At 50.9% G+C, this 19,660-nt stretch overlaps 2 protein-coding genes across 2 annotated transcripts in view; one reads left to right on the plus strand and one right to left on the minus strand.

Moving 5' to 3' along the window:
• Window positions 1-6,802, plus strand: part of LOC135177470 (methylcrotonoyl-CoA carboxylase beta chain, mitochondrial-like) — an 18,751-nt gene extending 11,949 nt beyond the window's left edge. Inside the window, exons 9-13 of the mRNA XM_064147483.1 lie at window positions 1,080-1,236; window positions 2,441-2,563; window positions 4,016-4,164; window positions 5,231-5,312; window positions 6,562-6,802. Coding sequence (XP_064003553.1) covers window positions 1,080-1,236; window positions 2,441-2,563; window positions 4,016-4,164; window positions 5,231-5,312; window positions 6,562-6,645 — 595 coding nt within the window. The 3' untranslated portion in view covers window positions 6,646-6,802. The remainder of the gene's footprint in view (window positions 1-1,079; window positions 1,237-2,440; window positions 2,564-4,015; window positions 4,165-5,230; window positions 5,313-6,561) is intronic.
• On the minus strand, window positions 6,783-18,657 carry RPE65 (retinoid isomerohydrolase RPE65). Its single transcript, XM_064147484.1, has 12 exons — window positions 18,575-18,657; window positions 17,546-17,653; window positions 17,312-17,453; window positions 15,750-15,897; window positions 14,437-14,518; window positions 12,531-12,663; window positions 12,283-12,422; window positions 11,409-11,538; window positions 10,450-10,564; window positions 10,257-10,351; window positions 10,047-10,158; window positions 6,783-8,635 (listed from the first exon to the last, which is right to left on the minus strand). Exons 2-12 carry the CDS (start codon window positions 17,620-17,622, stop codon window positions 8,484-8,486), a joined length of 1,326 nt encoding a protein of 441 aa, XP_064003554.1. The 5' UTR covers window positions 17,623-17,653; window positions 18,575-18,657; the 3' UTR covers window positions 6,783-8,483.
• Between the last annotated feature and the right edge of the window lie 1,003 nt (window positions 18,658-19,660).

Here is a 19,660-nt window from a genome sequence, read left to right on the forward strand (position 1 = left end):
GCCCAGCAGCACAATGCCCAGCTGGGGTTGGAAGCTCTCCAGACAAGGAGACTCCACAACCTCTCTGGGCAGCCTGCTCCAGGCTCTCACCACCTTCAGTATCAAACGTTTTTCCCTTCTAATCAGCCTGCATTTCCCTCTTTTAGTTCAAACCATCACTCCTTGTCCTGTTACAACAGGCCCTGCTCAGAAGGTCTGATCAGAAAGCTGGGGACAGACCTTTAAACACTGAGAGGTTGCAATTAGGTCTCAAATAAGTGCTCCCAATAAGTGCTGTCAGACTTCTTGTTTGCTTGGTGTGAGGTGGTCCTTAAAGGAAGGCGAAGAGTGTCTCGTGAAGAGCAGCTGAGGGATCTGCCTGGCAAAAAGGAGGCTGGGGGAGACCTTCTGGCTCTCTACAACTCCCTGAAAGGAGGTTGGAGCCAGGTGAGGGTTGGTCTTTTCTCCCAGGGAAGAGACAGGACAAGAGGCAATGGTCTCAAGTTGCCCCAGTGGAGGTTTTGTTTGGAGATGAGGAACAATTTCTTCCCCTTGAGGATTGTCAAGGCCTCTCTCAGGCTGCCCAGGGCAGTGGTGGAGTCCTCATCCCTGGATGAGTTTCAAAGCCATGGAGAGGGTCCCAGAGCACTGTAGCAGGGTCCCCAGAGAGGTTATGAATTCTCCTTCTCTGGAGACTTTCAAGGCCTGTCTGGCTGTGTTCCTGTGTGACCTGAGCTAGATTGTGTGGTCCTGCTGTGGCAGAGAGGTTGGACTCGGTGATCTCTTTGAGTCCTTTCCAACCCCTGACATCCTGTGAGCCTGTGAAATGTGGTGCTGAGGGACATAGCTTAGTAATGACCTGGCAGTGCTGTTGTAGTGGTTGTGAAGTGAAGTGAAGATCTTAAAGGTCTCTTCCAACCAAAATGATTCTGTGTGACACTTCTTTGTGTTCCTTCTCCCTTCTGAGTTTCCCTGAGGGTTCTCTGTGTGTGTGTATGTATGTGGGCAGGATTTCTCTTTCTTTTCTTCAGAAGATTCTCAGCTGAAGCTTTACCATGTCCAGTGCTGAGAAGTGGAGCTGTTGAGTGTCTCTTTTGCAGGCACTTGGTGGGGGTGGTGGCTAACAACGGGGAGCTGTCCCACGATGCCTCCCTCAAGGGCAGCCACTTCGTGCAGCTCTGCAGTCAGCGCAGCATTCCCATCCTCTTCCTCCAGAACACTGCTCCGCAGACACCACAGCCAAGAAACATCCCACAGGTACTGCACTGCTACTTCAGCAGCCTTCATCCAAGCAGTTCCTGCTGCTTCTTTAAGGTTACATCTTGAGTTTTGTCAGACTTGATGTGGCCCTGGGCAGCCTGACCTAGTTGGAGGTGTCCCTGCTGACTGCAGAGGGGTTGGACAAGATGACCTGTGAGGGTCCTTTCAACCTGATGCAATCTGTGACAAGCTGTGAAAACTATTTTTTTAAACCACATGAAGGTGAGGACCACAAACTAGAACCCTGAACAGGAGCAGAGACTTGTTTGCTGTGAAGGGTGCTGGAGCCCTGGAGCAGGCTGCCCAGAAAGGCTGTGAAGACTCCTCTGGAGAGATTCCAAATTCTGCCCCTGTTCTCAGCACTGGTCAGGCCACACCTTGAGTCCTGTGTCCAGTTCTGGGCCCCTCAATTTAAGAGAGATGTTGAGGTGCTTGAATGTGTCCAGAGAAGGACTCCAAGGCTGGTGAGGGGGCTGGAGCACAGCCCTCTGAAGGCTGAGGGAGCTGGGGGTGTGCAGCCTGGAGGAGGCTCAGGGCAGACCTCATTGTTCTCTACAACTACCCGAAGGGAGGTTTTAGCCAGGTGGGGTTGGTCTCTGCTGCCCGGCACTTGGGGACAGAACAAGAGGACACATCCTCAAGCTGTGCCAGGGCAGGTTCAGGCTGGATGTCAGGAAGTTCTTTACAGGAAAAGTGATTGGCATTGGAATGGGCTGTCTGGGGAGGTGGTGGAGTCACTATCCCTGGAGGTGTTTAAAGAGAAGGCTGCATGAGGCACTTAGTGGTTAGAAGGTGTTAGGTGATAGGGTGGACTCGATGATCTCAGAGGTCTTTTCCAACCTTGTTAATTCTGTGGTTCTGTGATTCAGGTGGGCATTGTGACTGATCCTGGGCAAGCTGCTGTTGGCAAGGGCATGTTGTGGTAGCACAGGGGGCAATGGTTTCAAAGTAGAGCAGGATAGATTTAGATTTGGCATTAGGAAAAGGTTCCTTCCTCACAGGCTGCTGAAACAGGTTGCCCAGGGAGGTGGTGGATGCCCCATCCCTGGAAACATTGAAGATCAGGCTTCAGTGGCCTCTGAGCAGCCTCCTCTAGTTGGGGCTGTTCCCGTTGACTGTAGGGGGGTTGGACTAGATGTCCTCTAGAGGTCCCTTCCAATCAATGAATTCTGTGATCTAAACCTGTTTGTTTTCATTCCAGGCAGAGGCTCACTCCAGCAGGCTGAAAGCCCAGGCCTCCATGATGGCTGCTGTTGCTTGTGCTGCTGTTCCCAAAATCACCATCATCATCGGGGGTTGTTTTGGGAGCGAAAGTTACCTCATGGTATGGTGTGGTGGAAACCCAGGAAGGGGTTGGAAACAGTGTTTGGTCTGCACCAACATTGCACAGCACTTCATTTTTAAATCACAGCTGCTGCTTTACAGCCATTCAATTATTTTAATTACTTTTCAAGTAAGAAGTTAATCACAAGTTGTGATGACTGAAAATTTGATCATAGAATCATAGAATGGCTTGGGTTGGAAGGAACCTTAAAGGTCATCTAGTTCCAAACCTCCTGCCGTGGGCAGGGATACCTCCCACTAGGGCAAGTTGCTCAAGGCCCCATTCAGCCTGGCCTTGAACACTTCTAGGTGTTGTAAGATCTATATCTAAGAACCTGGAGCCAGTTCTACAAACAGATTGCTTGAAAATGTCTCTTCTTGGGATCTAATCCTGCCTCTTTCAGCACGTTTTGAGTGCTCAAGGAGCACTTCTCCTTTAGCTGTGTCACTGTGAGTGCTGTTCTCACTGCCAAGAAGTGCAGCAGGGCTCTTTGTTTGCTCACAGTTGAACATTTTAAGTGTTTAGAGGGAAAAATAAAATGAGAATATTGAAGGCAGTGAAGACAGTGATGGCTGCTAGAGGTCATCTGTACTGCTCCAGGAGCTGTGTTATTGTTACGTTCATAGAGTGATTTAGGTTGGAAGGGAACTTAAAGGTCATCTAGTTCCAAGCCCCCTGCCACAGGCAGGGACACCTTGCACTAGACCAGGTCTAGGTCAGAGAAGCTTTACAAGTCCAACTACATCATACTGTGCCTCAGCCCTGATTGTGTCATACTCCAGCCACCAATTTGTGATTGTTTTCAGAATCACAGAATATATTGGGTTGGAAGGGACCCTTGAAGCTCCTGTTAGGTCTGCAGGGGGACACAGTCTGAAGTTGTGCCGGGGTAAGTATAGGCTGATGTTAGGAGGAAGTTCTTCACAGAGAGAGTGGTTGGCATTGGAATGGGCTGCCCAGTGAGGTGGTGGAGTTACCGTCCCTGGAGGTGTTCAAGAAAAGCCTGGACGAGTCACTCGGTGGCATGGTCTGGTTGACTGGATAGGGCTGGGTGCTAGGTTGGACTGGATGAGCTTGGAGGTCTCTTCCAACCTGCTTGATTCTATGATTCTATGATCTCCAGCTGGATCATGCTGCCCAGTGTCCTGTTAAGTTTGACCTGGAATGTCTCCAAGAAAGGACCTCTAACATATCTCTGGACAACCTATTCCAGTATAGAATCATAGAATGGTTTGGGTTGGAAGGGACCTGCAAAGGTCATCTGTTCCAACCTCCTTGATCAGCCAGCTAGGTTGGTCAGAGCTTTGTCAAGCCTGACTCTGGGAGGGGGCCTCAACTACCTCCCTGGGCAACTTGTTGCAGTGTTCCCCCAGCTTCATGATAAAGAACTTGTTCCTGATCTCACCACTCCTATTTCACTGACTTTGTGCTGTCCATTTGTTTTTCTTCCAGTGTGGGAGATCTTTCAGTCCAAACTTTCTGTTCTTGTGGCCTAATGCAAGAGTTGCTCTTGTGGATCCAAGACATTTGTCCACAGTGTCACAAGGAGGGGAAAGTGCCTGTGCAGAAGATGAAGCAGAGCTAAAACAGCTGAAAGAGAAGTAAGGACAAAAAATACAAGCCTTGGCAGTTCCACTTTTTTTCTGTCTTGTAGATCAGCACATCTCAAACAAATCATAGACTGACAGCATCCCAGACTGGTTGTGGTGGGAAGAGACCTTTGAAAGTCCAACATCCTCTGCAGTCAGCAGGGACAGCTGCAACTAGAGCAGGTTACTCTGAGCCACAACCATCTACCAGCTCCCTGTGCAATCCTGGTCAGGGTCTTACCACCTTCATACTAAGCAATTTCTCCCTTATCTCTATCCCTCTTTGAGTTCAAATCATCATCCCTTGTCCTGTCACAATAGGCCCTGCTCAGATGTCTGTCCCCAGCTTCCTTATCAGCTCCTTTAAGTCCTCAGGAAACCAAAGCAAACCCCAATGTGTTGAAAACTGCTTTCAATTCCCATGTAATTCTGTCTGCTCTTAGGATCTTCTCAAGGAAACACAAATTCATATTCATAGAATGGTTTGGGGTTGGAAGGGACCTTGAAGGTCATTTAGTTCCAACCTCCCCTGCCATGGGCAGGGACACCTCACGCTAGACCAGGTTAGAATCATAGAATCAGTGAGGGTTGAAAGGGACCACAGGGATCATCCAGTTCCAGCCCCTCTGCCAGCAGGGACACCTCACACTAGATCAGGCTGTCCAGAGCCTCATCCAGCCTGGCCTTAAACACCTCCAGGCATGAGGCTTCCACCATCTCCTTGGGCAAGACCTGATCCTACCTGGCTGTGAACACCTCCAGGTCTGGGGTATCCACAGTATCCCTGGGCAACCTCTTCCAGTGTCTCCCTGTGTTTGACTTAACATCCACCCTAACACCATCCAACCCCAAATGCTGATATTGTGCTGTACATCAGAGTGGCCACCATCTGAACATGGAGGCTGATCTGTGGTACAGGCTGAGCAGAGCTCTTCTCTATTATTTGCTAGATTCTGATTCATTGTAATTCATTCCCTTCAAACTTTATTCATTTACGGGTGGGTTTTACTGCCCTGATGGGTTTGTTGTTGCTACATTCGGCTGCCTTCAAGCTCGTTTGCCACTTTGTCTCTCACAGGCTAGAGGAAGAAAGCAGTGCATTTTACTCCTCTGCCAGACTCTGGGATGATGGTGTCATCCTACCTCAAAATACCAGAAAGGTAGGAGGGAGTTCCTTAGAATAGACTTTTTTTTGCTGAGGGTCAGCAGCAAGTTCAGTCCCAGAATGGAGTCCCTCACTTCTCACTGTTTTCTGTCCCCATTACTCAACCCAAGAAGTCTCTCTTGAATTCTGGGTATGTTGTGGTGACTTGACTCAGGCTTTTCCTCACTGAACTTCTGAACTGGCATTACCCTTTGATTCTCTATCCAAGTCTTTTTTTTGGTCTTGCATAATCAAAACATATCTTCACTCTCTCATGAGTGGTTGGAAAGGACCTCTGGAGATCATCCAGTCCAACCCCCCTGCTAAAGCAGGGGCACCCACAGCAGCTTGCCCAGGTTCAGAAGCTGGGTTTGGAAGCTCTCCAGACAAGGAGACTCCACAACCTCTCTGGACAGCCTGCTCCAGGGCTCCAGCACCCTCACAACAAACAAGCTTCTCCTCCTGTTCAGATGGAACCTCCTGGGTTCCACTTTGTGCCCATTGCTCCTTGTCCTGTCCCTGGGCACCACTGAGAGGAGTCTCGCCCCATTCTCTTGCCCCTCACAGGTCCTTTATCTCTCTCTGAGCATTGCTCAGGTCCCCTCTCAGGCTGATCTTTTGCAGGCTTCACAGCCCCAGGGCTCTCAGCCTTTCCTCCTCCCAGAGATGCTCCAGGCCTCTCAGCATCTTTGGAGCCTCCCCTGGACTCTCCGCAGTAGTTCCCTGTCTCCTTTGAACTGGAGAGCCCAGGTGTGGGAGCAGTATTCCAGAGGTGACCTCAGCAGGTGGAGTAGAGCCTTTTCTAAAGTAGCCCTTAAAAGGGATCCAGGAGCAGTAGAATGTAGTCATTACCTTGGTCACAAACTCAGCTCTGTACCTTCACTTCCTGTCATCACAGACCCCAGGCAAGCTGACTTTCTTGGGAAAAGCTGTTTGTGGGAAGAGCAGGATGTTCTGCTGGGCTGGATAAGTGAGTGGGAACACAAGAAGCAAAGCTCTTTAATAACAGAACTGGGACATCACAGAATCTGTTTTCCTTGGAGTTTTACAGCAAAATGGCTTCGCAGTGTTCCCAGAGCAGCTCTCTGGAGCTGCAGCCAGTGACTGGCCACAGTCAGACACAAAGTAAGGACAAAGTGGTGGTTGGACTCCATCATCTTGGAGGTCTTTTCTAACCAGACTGATTCTTTGATGAAATGCCTGACTGAATGAGTTTGTAAGGAGGAAATTTTACTGATGCTTTGGCTTTTGTTGTTTTGAATTAGGTGATTGCCCAGTGCTTAGAGATCACAGAGCAGCAGAAGCACCAGGTGCTGTCTCCATTGCAACATCCTGTCATCAGAATGTAGCTGCAGCCATCTCCAACCCATCGACCTTTCCAAGCTGACACTTGGCTACTCAGAATCTTGACCAGAAATAATTTTCTAGTTCTCTGATAGCAGGAATAAAAATATTCAACCACTGCAGACAGAAGAAAATCCTCAGGTTCAGGTCTGTTAGCAACTTGTTTGTATTTTAAACCACAGTCTCATACTACATGAGTTTGAGACAAGAAGGAGTTAAGCCTGGAGTAACTCTACAGAAGCTTCAGCTCCTTGATAACACTTTTTAGCGTGAAATCCAGAACTCAGGAATCATGGAAACTGCACTTTAGCAAATGAAATGGGAAAGAGGAAAAACCAATTAAGCTAGGACATGCAATTTGCAGCCTTAATGTAAGACACAATGGTGCCCACTGCCTTGGGCCTCCAGCTGGGATTTCCAGGACAGCTACACAAAGGCTGCACTCACTTTGCTCTGAGCACACCAAAGGAGTGAGCAGGAGGAGATTTAAATCCACGGCACTGTGAAACAGGCTGAAAGCCAGCTTTGTTCAGAGCAAACAGCAGAGCACAGAGACTGCTCTATAGCAGGTGGTGGAGTGGCAAACAGCCCCATGTGCAGGTGGAGATCAGGGACAAGTGGTGGGGCTCAGGGTCCATACCGCTACCAGTGCTGTCAGCGGCTTCAGCAGTGACACAGTGGGATGGAGGCACCCTCAGCGTGTTTGCAGATGACACCAAGCTGAGAAGTCTGGTTGAGCCACCTGAGAGACAAGATCCCTTCAGAGGGACCTGGATGACCTCAAGAAGTGGAAATATGAAGCTCATGAAATTCAACAAGGCTCAGTATCTGTCCTGCGTCTGGGTCGGGCAACCCCTGGTATCAATCCAGGCTGTGGATGAAGGGGCTGGAGAGCAGCCCTGAAGAGAAGGACTTGGGGGTGCTGGTGGGTGAAAAGCTGGACATGAGCCAGCCTTGTCCTGGGCTTATCCCCAGCAGTGTGGGCAGCAGGGCAAGGGAGGGGATTCTGTCACTCTGATACACTCTGCTGAGCCCCCACCTGCAGTGCTGGAGCCAGCTCTGGAGTTTTCAGCAGAGACAGGGACCTATTGGGGCAGGGCCAGAGGAGGCCACAGCACTGATGGGAGGGCTGGAAACCCTCTGCTGTGAGGCCAGGCTGAGAGAGTTTGGGTTGTTCAGCCTGGAGAAGAAAAGGTTCCAGGGAGACCTTCTGGTGGCTTTTCAAGACTTAAAGGGACTAATCAGAAAGCTGGGGACAGAGTTTTGAGTAGGGCCTGTTGTGACAGTGCAATGGGGTGATGGTTCCTAACTCAGACTGGAGAAAAGGGAGAAATGTTTGACATGGAGGGTGGTGAGAGCCTGACTTTGGTTTTCCAGAGACATGGGAGCTGCCCCATCCCTGGAACCATTGCAGATCAGGTTGTTAGGGGCTCTGAGCAACCTGCTTTAGCTGCACCTGTCCCTGCTGATGGCCAGGGACTTGGACTGGATGACTCCTCCCACCCAACCCAGCTGAGTCTGTTCCCATCTGTACAGGTGCCGAGTTCATGCTCTGCAGGTTTCTGCATCTTTCTCTCTGCTGCTGAGTTTGATGTTGTAAACTCCCAAATCATCCTCCACCCATCCCACCCCAGAGTTGTGTTTGGTTGCAACCACAGCCTTCTTCAGCTGTGCATCTGGAAGCTGACCAAGGGTGTATTTGAAAAGCAGCTGGTTGATTGATTTGATAAATCATCATCAGAACCAAAGCGCTGACTCTGAATTCAGTAGCCATGCAAATCAAGTATGAGGTCAGAGGGGTTTAGGGCAGTTGAGTGCTCATCAACAGAGAGCTGCAGGAACTTCATGCCCTCTTGAAGAGTCCATGGAAGGTCACTGGAATGTTCACCTCCACTTCAGCCCTGGCCACCTCGCTCATGTCTTTGGCGTTGAGGATGAGGAGGTAGGCAGGCTTGGGCCCCGCGCCTGGGCTGATGACGATGCTCAGCACAACCCCTGGCAGGAGAGAAGCCGTCAGCTGCCGCCCTGTGTCTGCATGGTGCACCCTTCCCATGGGCTGCTCACACAGTGACAGCAGCAAATCCAGGCACTACTCTGTGGTCATCAGCTGAGCAGATGGTGAGAACTGGGATCTTCTTAGTGTGGAGGAAGAGCTAAAGGGTGGGGTCAGGAAGGTGGGGCCAGACCCTTGTCAGTGATGCCCAGTGACAGAACAAGGGGCACTGGGCACAAAGTGTAACCCACATGGTTCCCTCTGAAGGTGAGGAGAAACTTCTTTGATGTGAGGGTGCTAGAGTGTGACTGGTTTCCTTGAGGGACAAAGCCTTAATTCACTCTGTTCCTCCATAAGGCCTTGAGCAACCTGCTCTAGTGGGAGGTGTCCCTGCCCAGGGCAAGGGGTTGGAACTAGATGATCTTCAAGGTCCCTTCCAAGCCAAGCCCTTCAATGAATCTGTGAGGAGGTGAGGTTAGGGGTAGAAACCACAGCTGGGGTGGGAGAGGTTCACATTCTAGAATTGCAGAATCATTTAGGCTGGAAGAAACCTTTCAGAATGTGGAGCCCAACCAGCAACCCATCACTGCCATGTCCTCAGCACCTCATCTCCAGGGCGTGGAAACCACGGCAGCGATGGAGACTCCACCACTGCCCTTGGCTGAGCTGTGAGAACCCTTTTGAGGAAAAACAGTTCCTCGTGTCCACCCTAATAATCCCTTGAGGCAACTTGAGGCTGTTTCCTAACTCTTGCTCCATGGGAGAAGAGACTGACTCCCCCACCTAGCTCCAGCCTCCTTGTTTGTTTTCTCAGTCTTAGGTTTTCCATGTTCCATTGGGAACTTCAACTTGATCTAATGGAAATTGTCCCTGTCCATGGCAGGGGTTTGGAACTAAATCTTTAAGGTCTCTTTAAACCCAAACCCTTCTATGACTCTTTGAATTAGAACATGGCACCCCAGGGAGTGTCCTGAGCCTTGCAGACAGCTCCTGGTGCCAGCAGACACAATCCCACCTTATCACGATCATAGATTCATAGAATGGTTTGGGTTGGAAGGGACCTTCAAGGTCATATAGTTCCAGCCTCTGTGCTATAAGCAGGGACATCTCCTATTAAATCAGGTCACAGGATCACAGAATTAACCAGGTTGGAAAAGACCTCTAAGATCATCAAGTCCAACCTATCACCTAACACCTTCTAATTAACTAAACCCTGGCACTGAATGCCTCATCCAGCCTCCTCTTAAACATCTCCAGGGATGGTGACTCCACCCCCTCCACAGACAGCCCATTCCAACCCTTGCTCAAGGCCTCATCCAACCTGGCCTTGAACACCTCCAGGGAGAAGGCATCCACAACTTTTCTGGGCAGCCTGTTCCAGATGCCACCAACCGAAATGAAAACCAATGTTACCATCATCTTCCTCCAGGGCATCAGGATGGGAGACGAAGATGGGCTCTGACGGGTAGGAATCGGGCTCCTGCCACACCCAGGTCTCCTTTGTTTTAACGTTCAGCTTGCAGAGCTAAAGGTGAGGGCAACAACAAAACCCAAAAGCTACATCTCAGGAAGACTTCTTTTTTTTCCTTAAACTGGAAAGCTCCTCAAGAAGTTGATAGTTACCCTGTCTGGGACAAAGTGGTTGAGCCCCAGCCCGTAGGTGTAGGTGTAAGGCTTCCCACCATACTTCTTGTAGTTGATCTGTGGAAATTCAAAGGCTAGAATAAAGAAAGAAAAGATTTGTGAGGGCCAGTTGGACATGGGGTGCAGGGGGACTCGTCTTGGAGCTGGTTGTGCTTTGGGCTTATCTTCATACCATGACGTGGCCCTGAGAAGATAACTTCTGGCTCCAGCCAGATGGTCTCATCACTGCGCAAGGTAGCGGTGGCTGTCGTGTAGGGCAGGGTGACCAAGTTCTTACCTGTGTCAGCCTGGAACAAAGCAAAACCAGGAAGAGAAGTGGAGAAGCACATTTCTCACTCTGACTGCACAGGTTTGTTGTGAAGGGCATGGAACAGCCAGAGGGCTGTGAGCAGAGCCTCATCGAGCTGCAGGATAGCAGCAATGAAGTGGAGCTTCTGCTGAGGAGAGGCTGAGACAGTTGGGGCTCTTCAGCCTGCAGACAGAGCAACCTCAGAGGGAATCTGATCAGTGCTCAGCAAGAGATAAAGAACTGGAGTGGAGGGGCAAGAGGATGGGGCCAGACTACTCAGTAGTGCTGAGTGACAGGACCTGGGGCAACAGGCACAGACTGGAATTCAGGAGGTTCCACCTGAACAAGTGGGGAAACTTCTTTGTTGTGAAGGTGCTGGAGCCCTGGAGCAGGCTACCCAGACAGGTTGTGGAGTCTCCAGCTTCCAACCCCAGCTGGGCATTGTGCTGCTGGGCAAGCTGCTGTGGGTGCCCTGCTTTAGTGGAGGGGTTGGACTCTATGATCTCCAGAGGTCCCTCCCAACCCAAACTAATCCATGATTGTGTCATCAACTGAAGAAAGAAGTATCTCTACAGACCCATCCTTCAGGTTCCTCAACCTATACTTTCAGTTCTGCCCCCATGGAAACGTTTGAATTGAATGAAGCTTTGGATTAATGTCTCAGCTGGACATGACTCTTGGGACCGTGGTTTAATGGGCATGGTGGTGCTGGGTTGAAGGTTGGACTCTATGATCGAAGAGGTCTTTGCCCACCCAAACAATTCTGTGCTGGGCCAGGAGCCTTGCAGAGGCCTGGCACAGACAGCAGTGCCTCCCAGCCGCGCTGGCAGCCGGAGCGTTACCTTGTCGATGTTTAGGGGCAGGACGTATCGGCGCGCCTCAGGCTGCGGCGCCTTCTCTGCCTGCCGCTTCACCTCCTCCCAGTTGGCTCGGAGGTTGGCCAGGTAGAGGTAGTTGTAAACAAACTCAAACCTGCAGAGAAATGGCACCAGAGACGGAGGCAAAGGTGGGATTTGGGAGTGGGGTAGGGTCAGGTATGGCTGGGTTTGTCTTACAATTCAATGGGCTAAGAGTTGGGGCCTGGGGAAGAGCAGGCTGAGAGGGATCTGAACAATGCTCAGCAAGAGTTAAAGGGTAGGGGGCAAGAGGGTGGGGCCAGAGTCTTCTCAGTGGTGCCCAGTGACAGGAAAAGGAGCAACAGGCACAAACTGGAAGCCAGGAGGTTCTATCTGAAGAGGAGGAGAAACTTTGTTGAGAGGGCCTGGAGCAGGCTGCCCAGAGAGGTTGAGGAGTCTCCTTCTCTGGAGAGGTTCCAAACTCATCTGGGCATTGTGATGCTGAGCAAGCTGCTGTGGGTGCTTTAACAGGGGGTTGGAATAAATGATCTCCAGAGGTCACTTCCAACCCCTACTGTGGTGAGATTCTGGGATTTATTATAGATAAAGGCAAATTAAAGATTTTTTTTGGTTGTTTCTCTTGGAAAATGAGTTTCCAAGAGGCTCTCTGCATTGTGTGGCCTATGCACAGTGTGTGTAGGTGTGTACATGTCACCATGTATGAATATTTAGATGGGTTGGAGGCCATTGGTGAAGTACCAAGAGCAATTCCCACAGGGAAGGGATGTGCCAGCACAGGAAGCAGTGTGTTTGGTGTTGGAGCTCTGATGGACCCCACTGTCTCAAGGTGCAATCCAGCAGGGACTCCAGTAGGACTCACCCCTTCCAGGTGCAGAGGTCAACGATCAGAAAGCCGTTATCCTCGTAGGTGTTGATGTGGTGGAACAGGTTGAAGGCCGAGGTGCGGTACTTGATGTTGAGGAGTCTGCCTTTCTTCTTCTCTGCCACGTGAAGCCACACCTGAAAAGAAGCCACACATTTGGTTTAGGCTCAGAGAAACAAAGGTGAACCCAAAGTAGTGAACCTCCTGGTGGAGGGCTGCCCAATTTGGTACGAGCCACTGCTTACCCCCATGGTTTCGTTGGACTCGAAGCAATCCATGTAGTTGGCTCCCCAAAGGCTCCAGGAGGAGAGGAACTTGAGGAGGTTGATCTTCACTGGCGTCTCCACAAACACAATGTAGTTTGGGGTCAACCCAAAGCTGTGTGAGGAGCACATCAAGGTCACTGTAGTTAGTTTGGAGAGCGGAAGGTGTCCCTGACAATCCTGGGGAGGTTGAAACTACAAAGGTACCTTCCAACCCAAAGCTTTCTGTGAATCTATGAGTCCATGAAACTTAGGCACTGGATAAGATCATCACTTAAACTGACAGGAATCTGAACACCTGGATTTGGGTAAATCACCTAATTTGTACAGAATCATAGAACTGTTTGGATCAGAAAAGACCTCCAAGATCATCGAGTCCAACCCTTAACACTGCCATGGCCATTAACCCATGTCCCATAGTGCCATGCCTACATGTTTCTTGAACACCTCCAGGGCTGGTGACCCCACCACAGGGCAGCCTGTTCCAATGCCTAGTTGATTTCATGTGAGGACAAGCCCTGTGTGGCACTTCTGTACATGAGTGCTGGCAGAACCAAAAGGACTCTCACTACCAGCTTCATACTAGGAACATGTAGCCTGTCACAGCTGAAGTGTCCTTCTGCTGTCCTTCATCATTTGCCATTTTGGTCCTCTAATTCAAAGGAGGACATTGAGGTGCTGGAGAAGGTCCAGAGAAAGGCAGTGAAGATGATGAAGGGTTTGGAGAACAGGGCTGGTGAGGAGCAGCTGAAGGAGCTGGGATTGTTCAGCCTGGAGAGGAGGGGGCTGATGGGAGACCTTCTGTCTCTCTGCAACTCCCTGGAAGGAGGCTGGAGCCACATCAGGGTTAGTCTCTTCTTCCTAGTAATAAGTGGCAGGACAAGAGGAAATTGCCTGAAATTGTGCCACGGGAGGTGTAGGTTGGTCGGTCACAAGGAATGATTTCTTCCCCTTGAGGGTTTTCAAGGCCTGGCCCTGGCTGCCCAGTGCACTGGTGGAGTCCCCATCCCTGGAGAGGTTTAGATGTGGTGCTGAGGGCCATAGTATAGTGGTGCCTTGGCAGTGCTGGGTTAAGGGCTAGACTCTGTGAACTTAAAGGTCTCTTCTAAGCTTAACAAGGCCAAGTGCAGGGTTCTGCACTTTGGCCACAACCCCAAGCAGCACTACAGGCTGGGGACAGAGTGGCTGGAGAGCAGCCAAGAAGAAAGGGACCTGGGGGTACTGGTAGATAGTAGCTGAACATGAGCCAGCAGTGTGCCCAGGTGGCCAAGAGAGCCAATGGCATCCTGGCCTGCATCAGGAACAGTGTGGCCAGTAGGACAAGAGAGGTTATTCTGCCCCGTACTCAGCACTGGTCAGGCCACACCTTGAGTGCTGTGTCCAGTTCTGGGCCCCTCAATTCAAGAGATATGTTGAGATACTGGAACATGTCCAGAGAAGGGCAACAAAGCTGGTGAGGGGCCTGGAGCACAAACCCTGTGAGGAGAGGCTGAGGGAGCTGGGGGTGTGCAGCCTGGAGAAGAGGAGGCTCAGAGGTGACCTCATCGCTGTCTACAACTACCTGAAGGAAGGCTGTAGCCAGGTGGGGTTGGTCTCTTCTCCCAGGCATCCAGCAATTGAACAAGGAGACACAGTCTCAACTTGTGCTGGGGGATTTATAGGCTGGATTTTAGGAGGAAGTTCTTCACAAAGAGAGTGATTGGCATTGGAATGGGCTTCCCTGGAGGTGTTCAAGAAGAGACTGGCTGGGGCACTTAGTGCCATGGTCTGGTTGCTTGGCCAGGGCTGGGTGCTAGGTTGGGCTGGGTGATCTTGGAGGTCTCTTCCAACCTGGTTGATTCTGTGATTGTAATGATTTGATGGTTCTACTGACCCCATAAAAGGTTACCTGTGAACGTAGGAGGGCTTGAATCTGTCACTGCAAGGGAACTGCACCACCACTTCTGACTTGTTTATTGGGTCTTCCTTGTCTGCAACAGGAGAGTTGAGTTATGGAAGGTTTCACTCATGGTTTGTGTTTAGTGTATTTAGTGTGTACTGGCAAGCTTCTGCCTCTGACGTGAAGTTGTTGATTTAGGAAAAAAAACCACTTTCAGATGCTTTAAGAACTATGTCCCTGCTCATGAGCCAAAAAAAGGTAACAAAATTAAAATGGTAATTTGACTGAAAATAATAAATTAAATGTTAAAAGGAAAAGGAATTTGATGGTAAAGCTCGTTTGAGTGTGGCCAGCAGGAGCAGGGAAGTGGTTGTCCCTCTGTACGTGGCCACACTTTGGGTACTAGGTTTACTTTTGGGTGCCTCACTCAAGAAGGACATTGAGGGGCTGGAGAGGGTCCAGAGAAGGGCAGCAAAGCTGGAGAAGAGTCTGGAGAACAGGGTTTTTTGAACACCTCCAGGTCTAGTGACTCCTCCACAGGGCAGCCTGTTCCAATGCCTAGTTGATTTCATGTCAGGACAAGCCCTGTGTGGCACTTTTGTAGACCACTGATGCCATACATGAGTGCTGGCAGAACCAAAAGGACTCTCTCCCAGCTTCATGCTGGGAACATGTAGCATGTCACAGCTGGACAGTGTCCTTCTGCTGGCCTTCATCATTTTGATCTCATTTCAAGACAGACTGGTCTTGGGTGCCTCACTCAAGAAGGACATTGAGGGGCTGGAGAAGGTCCAGAGAAGGGCAATGAGAATGGTGAAGGGCCTGGAGAACAGGGCTGGTGAGGAGCAGCTGAGGGAGCTGGAGAAGAGGAGGCTGAGGGGAGACCTTCTGTCTCTCTGCAACTCCCTTGAAGGAGGTTGGAGCCAGGTGTAAGTTGGTTTCTTCTCCCTAGTATCAGGTGATAGAATGAGAGGAAGTGGCCAGGGGAGGTTTAGGTTGGAGATTAGGAAGTATTTCTTTCCTGCAGGAGTGGTCAGGCACTGGCACAGGCTGCCCAAGGAAGTGGTGGAGTCACCATCCCTGAAGGTGTTCAAGAAACCTGTAGCTGTGGCACTTGGGGACATGGTTTAATGGCCATGGTGTTGCTGGGTTGAGGGTTGGACTTGATCACCTTAGATGCCTTTTCCAACCCAAAGAATTCTCCGATTGTGTGAAGGAGAGATTAAAATAAGCACGGTTGTGAGAGGAGGCCAGCGGCGGCGGCGGCGGCGGGCACTGACCTGCCTGCAGCGGGCACTGACCTGCCTGCAGCGGGCACTGACCTGCCTGCAGCGGGGGGATGCGGATGATGTTGTAGGCCAGCGCAAAGTTCTTGCCGAAGCAGTTGCCGATGTTGTAGACAGTGCCATCGTTCTCCACGTGGGGGTGAGCTGTGGCCCCGTTCACCGACACGTACTTACAGAGGTCCACCTGGGGGAGCAGAAGGAGGAGGTCAGGAGCTGCTGCTGCAGGTCACTGTTTTGTCAGCTCAGACATGGGAACTTCTTCAATACAAGAAGGACATGGAACTGTTGGAGTGAGTCCAAAGGAGGGCAAGGATGCTCAGAGGGCTGCAGCAGCTCTGCTATGAGGACAGGACAAGAGAGTTGGGGCTCTGCAGCCTGAGGAAGAGAAGGCTTCCAGGAGACCTTGGAGTGGCCTTCCAGTATCTGAAGGGGGCTGCAGGAGGGCTGGGGAGGGACTATTGGCAAGGTCTTGTAATGAGAGGATGAGGAGGAATGGGTTTGAACTGGCAGAGGGGAGACTGAAACTGGATGTTAGGAAGAAGTTGTTTGCAGTGAGGGTGGTGAGACACTGGCACAGGTTGCCCAGGGAGGTTGTGGATCACAGAACCACAGAATGTGATCACATTCTGTGAACCTCCCTGGAAGTGTTCAAGAGCAGGTTGGATGAGGTCTTCATTGACCTGTTCTAGTGGGAGGTGTTCCTGCCTATGACAGAGGGTTAGAACAGGATGAGCTTTGAGGTCCCTTCCAACCTAAACCATTCCATGATTCTTTAAGGGCAGATCACCAAGGGATCTGAGAGAATGTGGAGAGCAGCCAAGCCAAGCAGCTTGAGATGGTCCCTAGAGGTGTTCAAGAAATGTGTTGTGGTGGCACTTTGGGATGTGGTTTAATGGCTGTGGTGGTGTTAGGTTGATGATTGGACTTGGTGATCTTGGAGGTCTTCTCCAATCACAACAAAGCCAGTTGCAGGGAGAGGTATGGGCTGCTGAGATCAAGAAGCAAAGGCTGGACGTTGGTAACACAACAAAAAGAAACATCAAAGCATGTTGTAGGTCGTGCCCAGCTCTGCAGGGCCCACAGGGCTAAGCTCTGATGTAGAGGCAGCAGTAAAGCCCTAGCAGAAATCATAGAATGGTTTGGGTTGGAAGGGACCTTAAAGATCATCTACTTCCAACCTCCCTGGGATTGGCAGGGACACCTTCCACTGTCCAAACTAACTACAGTGACCTTGATGTGCTCCTCACACAGCTTTAGGTTGACCCCAAACTACACCATCCACTAGAGCAGGTTGCTCAAGGCCTCATCCAACCTGGCCTTAAACAGAGGGCATCCACAGCCTCCATCACCAAAACCCTCCAGTCATGGTCCACTTTGGCCTGGCTGCAACAGAGCTGCAGTTTGCACCCCCCAGCATGAGAACATCATCTCCTAACTAAATACAACTCAGAGGAGCAGCAGCAGCAGGTTTACAAACCCTCACCACTGACTTTGGTTCTGGATCATCTGTGACCAACCCCAACTCTTGCCGTGCTGCAAGAGGTTGTTACCAAACATTTTCATCTCAGTTTTGCCCCTCCACATCTTCCAAAGCTCACCTGCTTAATTGTCTCTAAGGTATCTGGGTTAATTTTGGTTATGAAGTTGGTCTCAGTGCAGGCATAGTAATCTTCACCCACTGGGTAGACATTAACAAGGGCATTATCAGTGACCTCCACACCTTTGAAGTAGGAGAAAAACCTGAGAGAAAAATACCAAGAGGCAGTCAAGGCTTTTGTGGAAGTAGAAGCACCACAGGACGTCACTGCAGTGTCTACGTGACCCTGGGGTACCTGGAAAAGATGTTCTTGCAGGGGTCTGGGTAGGCATAGGTGCCAAACTCGGTGATCACAATCCTCTTCTCCGTCATGGCTCGGACGTACGCATCAGTCCTCACAAACCTGAGCGGGGCAGGAAGGCACCTTGGAGGTCAGGACATAAAACCCAGCAGGCTAAAGTGTGGATGTTCTTGGGATGAGCTTCCTGAGACAACTGGAAGCTGCAGGTCATAGACTGGTGAGGGTTGGAAGGGACTTCTGAAGGTCATCTAGTCCAAGCTCCCTGCTAAAGCAGAGGCACCCACAGCAACATGCCCAGCAGCACAATGGCCTGATGGGTTTGGAAGCTCTCAAGACAAGGAGACTCCAGAACCTCTCTGGGCAGCCTGCTCCAAGGCCCTCACAACAAAGAAGTTTATCCTTCTGCTCACATGGAACCTCCTGGGTTCCACTTTGTGCCCTTTGCCCCTTGTCCTGTCCCTGAGCACCACTGAGAAGAGTGTGACCCCATCCTCTTGCCCCCCAGAGGTCCTTTAGCTCTTGCTGAGCATTGCTCAGATCCCTTCTCAGGCTGCTCTTCTGCAGGCTCAACAGCCCCAGGGCTCTCAGCCTTTCCTCCTCACAGAGCTGCTCCAGGTCCCTCGGCATGTTTGGAGCCTTCACTGGACTCTCTCTAGTAGTTCCCTGTCGCTCCTGAAGTGGGGAGCCCAGAATTGTGTCCTGGACTCCAGATGAGTCCTCCCTATGGTAGAGCAGGAAGAGAACCTCCCTTGGCTTGCTGGCCACTCTTCTTCATGCACCCCAGGAGACCATTTGCCTTCTAGGCCAGCAGGGCACATTGCTGGCTTGTGGGCAGCTTCCTGTCCCCCAGCACTCCCAGATCCTTCTCTGTGGAGCTGCTTCCCAGCAGGTTCACCCTCACCTATACTGCTGCAGGGGTTTCCTTCTCCCCAGCCTTGCCCTGGTTGGAGCTGGTGAGGCTGGGCTCATTCTGTTCATTTTCAGAGCTTTGTTACTGCTTTAGCCTGGAAGCCTGCCCCATACCTTCGGTGGTAGGTGACATGTCCCTCCTTGAAGTCAAACTTGTGGAGCAGTGCTTGGCCATCAAAGAGGTGGTAGAAAGGCTCTGCCCCCACCTCAAACAATCCAGGACCACATCTCAGGAGGCTTCCTCGCAGCCAGGTAGGAATCCTGCCTGTGGAAGATGCAGCATTGCTATGAGCAGGGATCATGTTGAATCAGACCAAGGAATTTTTACTGTGTCAGTGTAAAAACAAGACCTTCAGATTGCCTAATGCTTGGAAAACTCTGAACCCTGCTTTTGTCTTCATCTACAGTCCAAGCAGACAAAGAAGTTGAGTGTTGACATGTCTAAAGTTGTCCCACCTAATCTGCCCTTTTCCTGCCCCAAAATACATCAGGTCTTTTACCTCTGACCCTCTCCTCCAGCCCTTGTAAAGCCCCCAGGCTCTGGTGGCTCATAAGCTCCTGAGATCACCAAGTGGGCAGGAGGAGATGAAGGAGCCAATACCAACCTGTGACATGGGCAGTCACTGGAGAAGACAGCTCCTCCACCGTCTCAAACAGCTTCTTGTAGCCTCCAGCAGGGTGCTCAACTCTGAAAGGGCCAGCAGATCTGGAGTTAGCTTGGATTTGGGATAGCTTTGGAAACTCCATTCCCAAAGGAGAGGAGTTGGCTGCTGGATGGATTGCTCCAAGACTTGAAAATCGCTTGAGGGAGGAACAGAGAAGCTGATGAGCCAGCCTGTGCTGCAGCCCTGCAGGCAAACTCCCTCCCCACCAGGCAAGCCCAGAATCTCCTGAACCATCAGGAAGCAAAATCCAAGCTGGATCTCCTAGGACTTGGATAAGCATTAGCTGAGAACTGCTTGGCAGCTCCTGGCTTCATCTACTGCAGTGTTCCTGAGGACACACCAGACACAGCCCTTCTCCAAAGCATGGACCCACTTCTAGCAGCTGCAGGTGAGCCTGTCCCCTTGGATCCAATCCACATCTCAGCATGGGAAGGACCAGCAGAGACACTCACAGACAGAGACTGCCATCTCCTCCTCCTCCCCTCCAGACCATGCTGGCCTTGAGCTGAACACCCCTTTCCCCCCAGCCAACACT

The sequence above is a fragment of the Pogoniulus pusillus genome, chromosome 8 (assembly GCF_015220805.1).
Source record: "Pogoniulus pusillus isolate bPogPus1 chromosome 8, bPogPus1.pri, whole genome shotgun sequence".
Classification (NCBI taxonomy): domain Eukaryota; kingdom Metazoa; phylum Chordata; class Aves; order Piciformes; family Lybiidae; genus Pogoniulus; species Pogoniulus pusillus.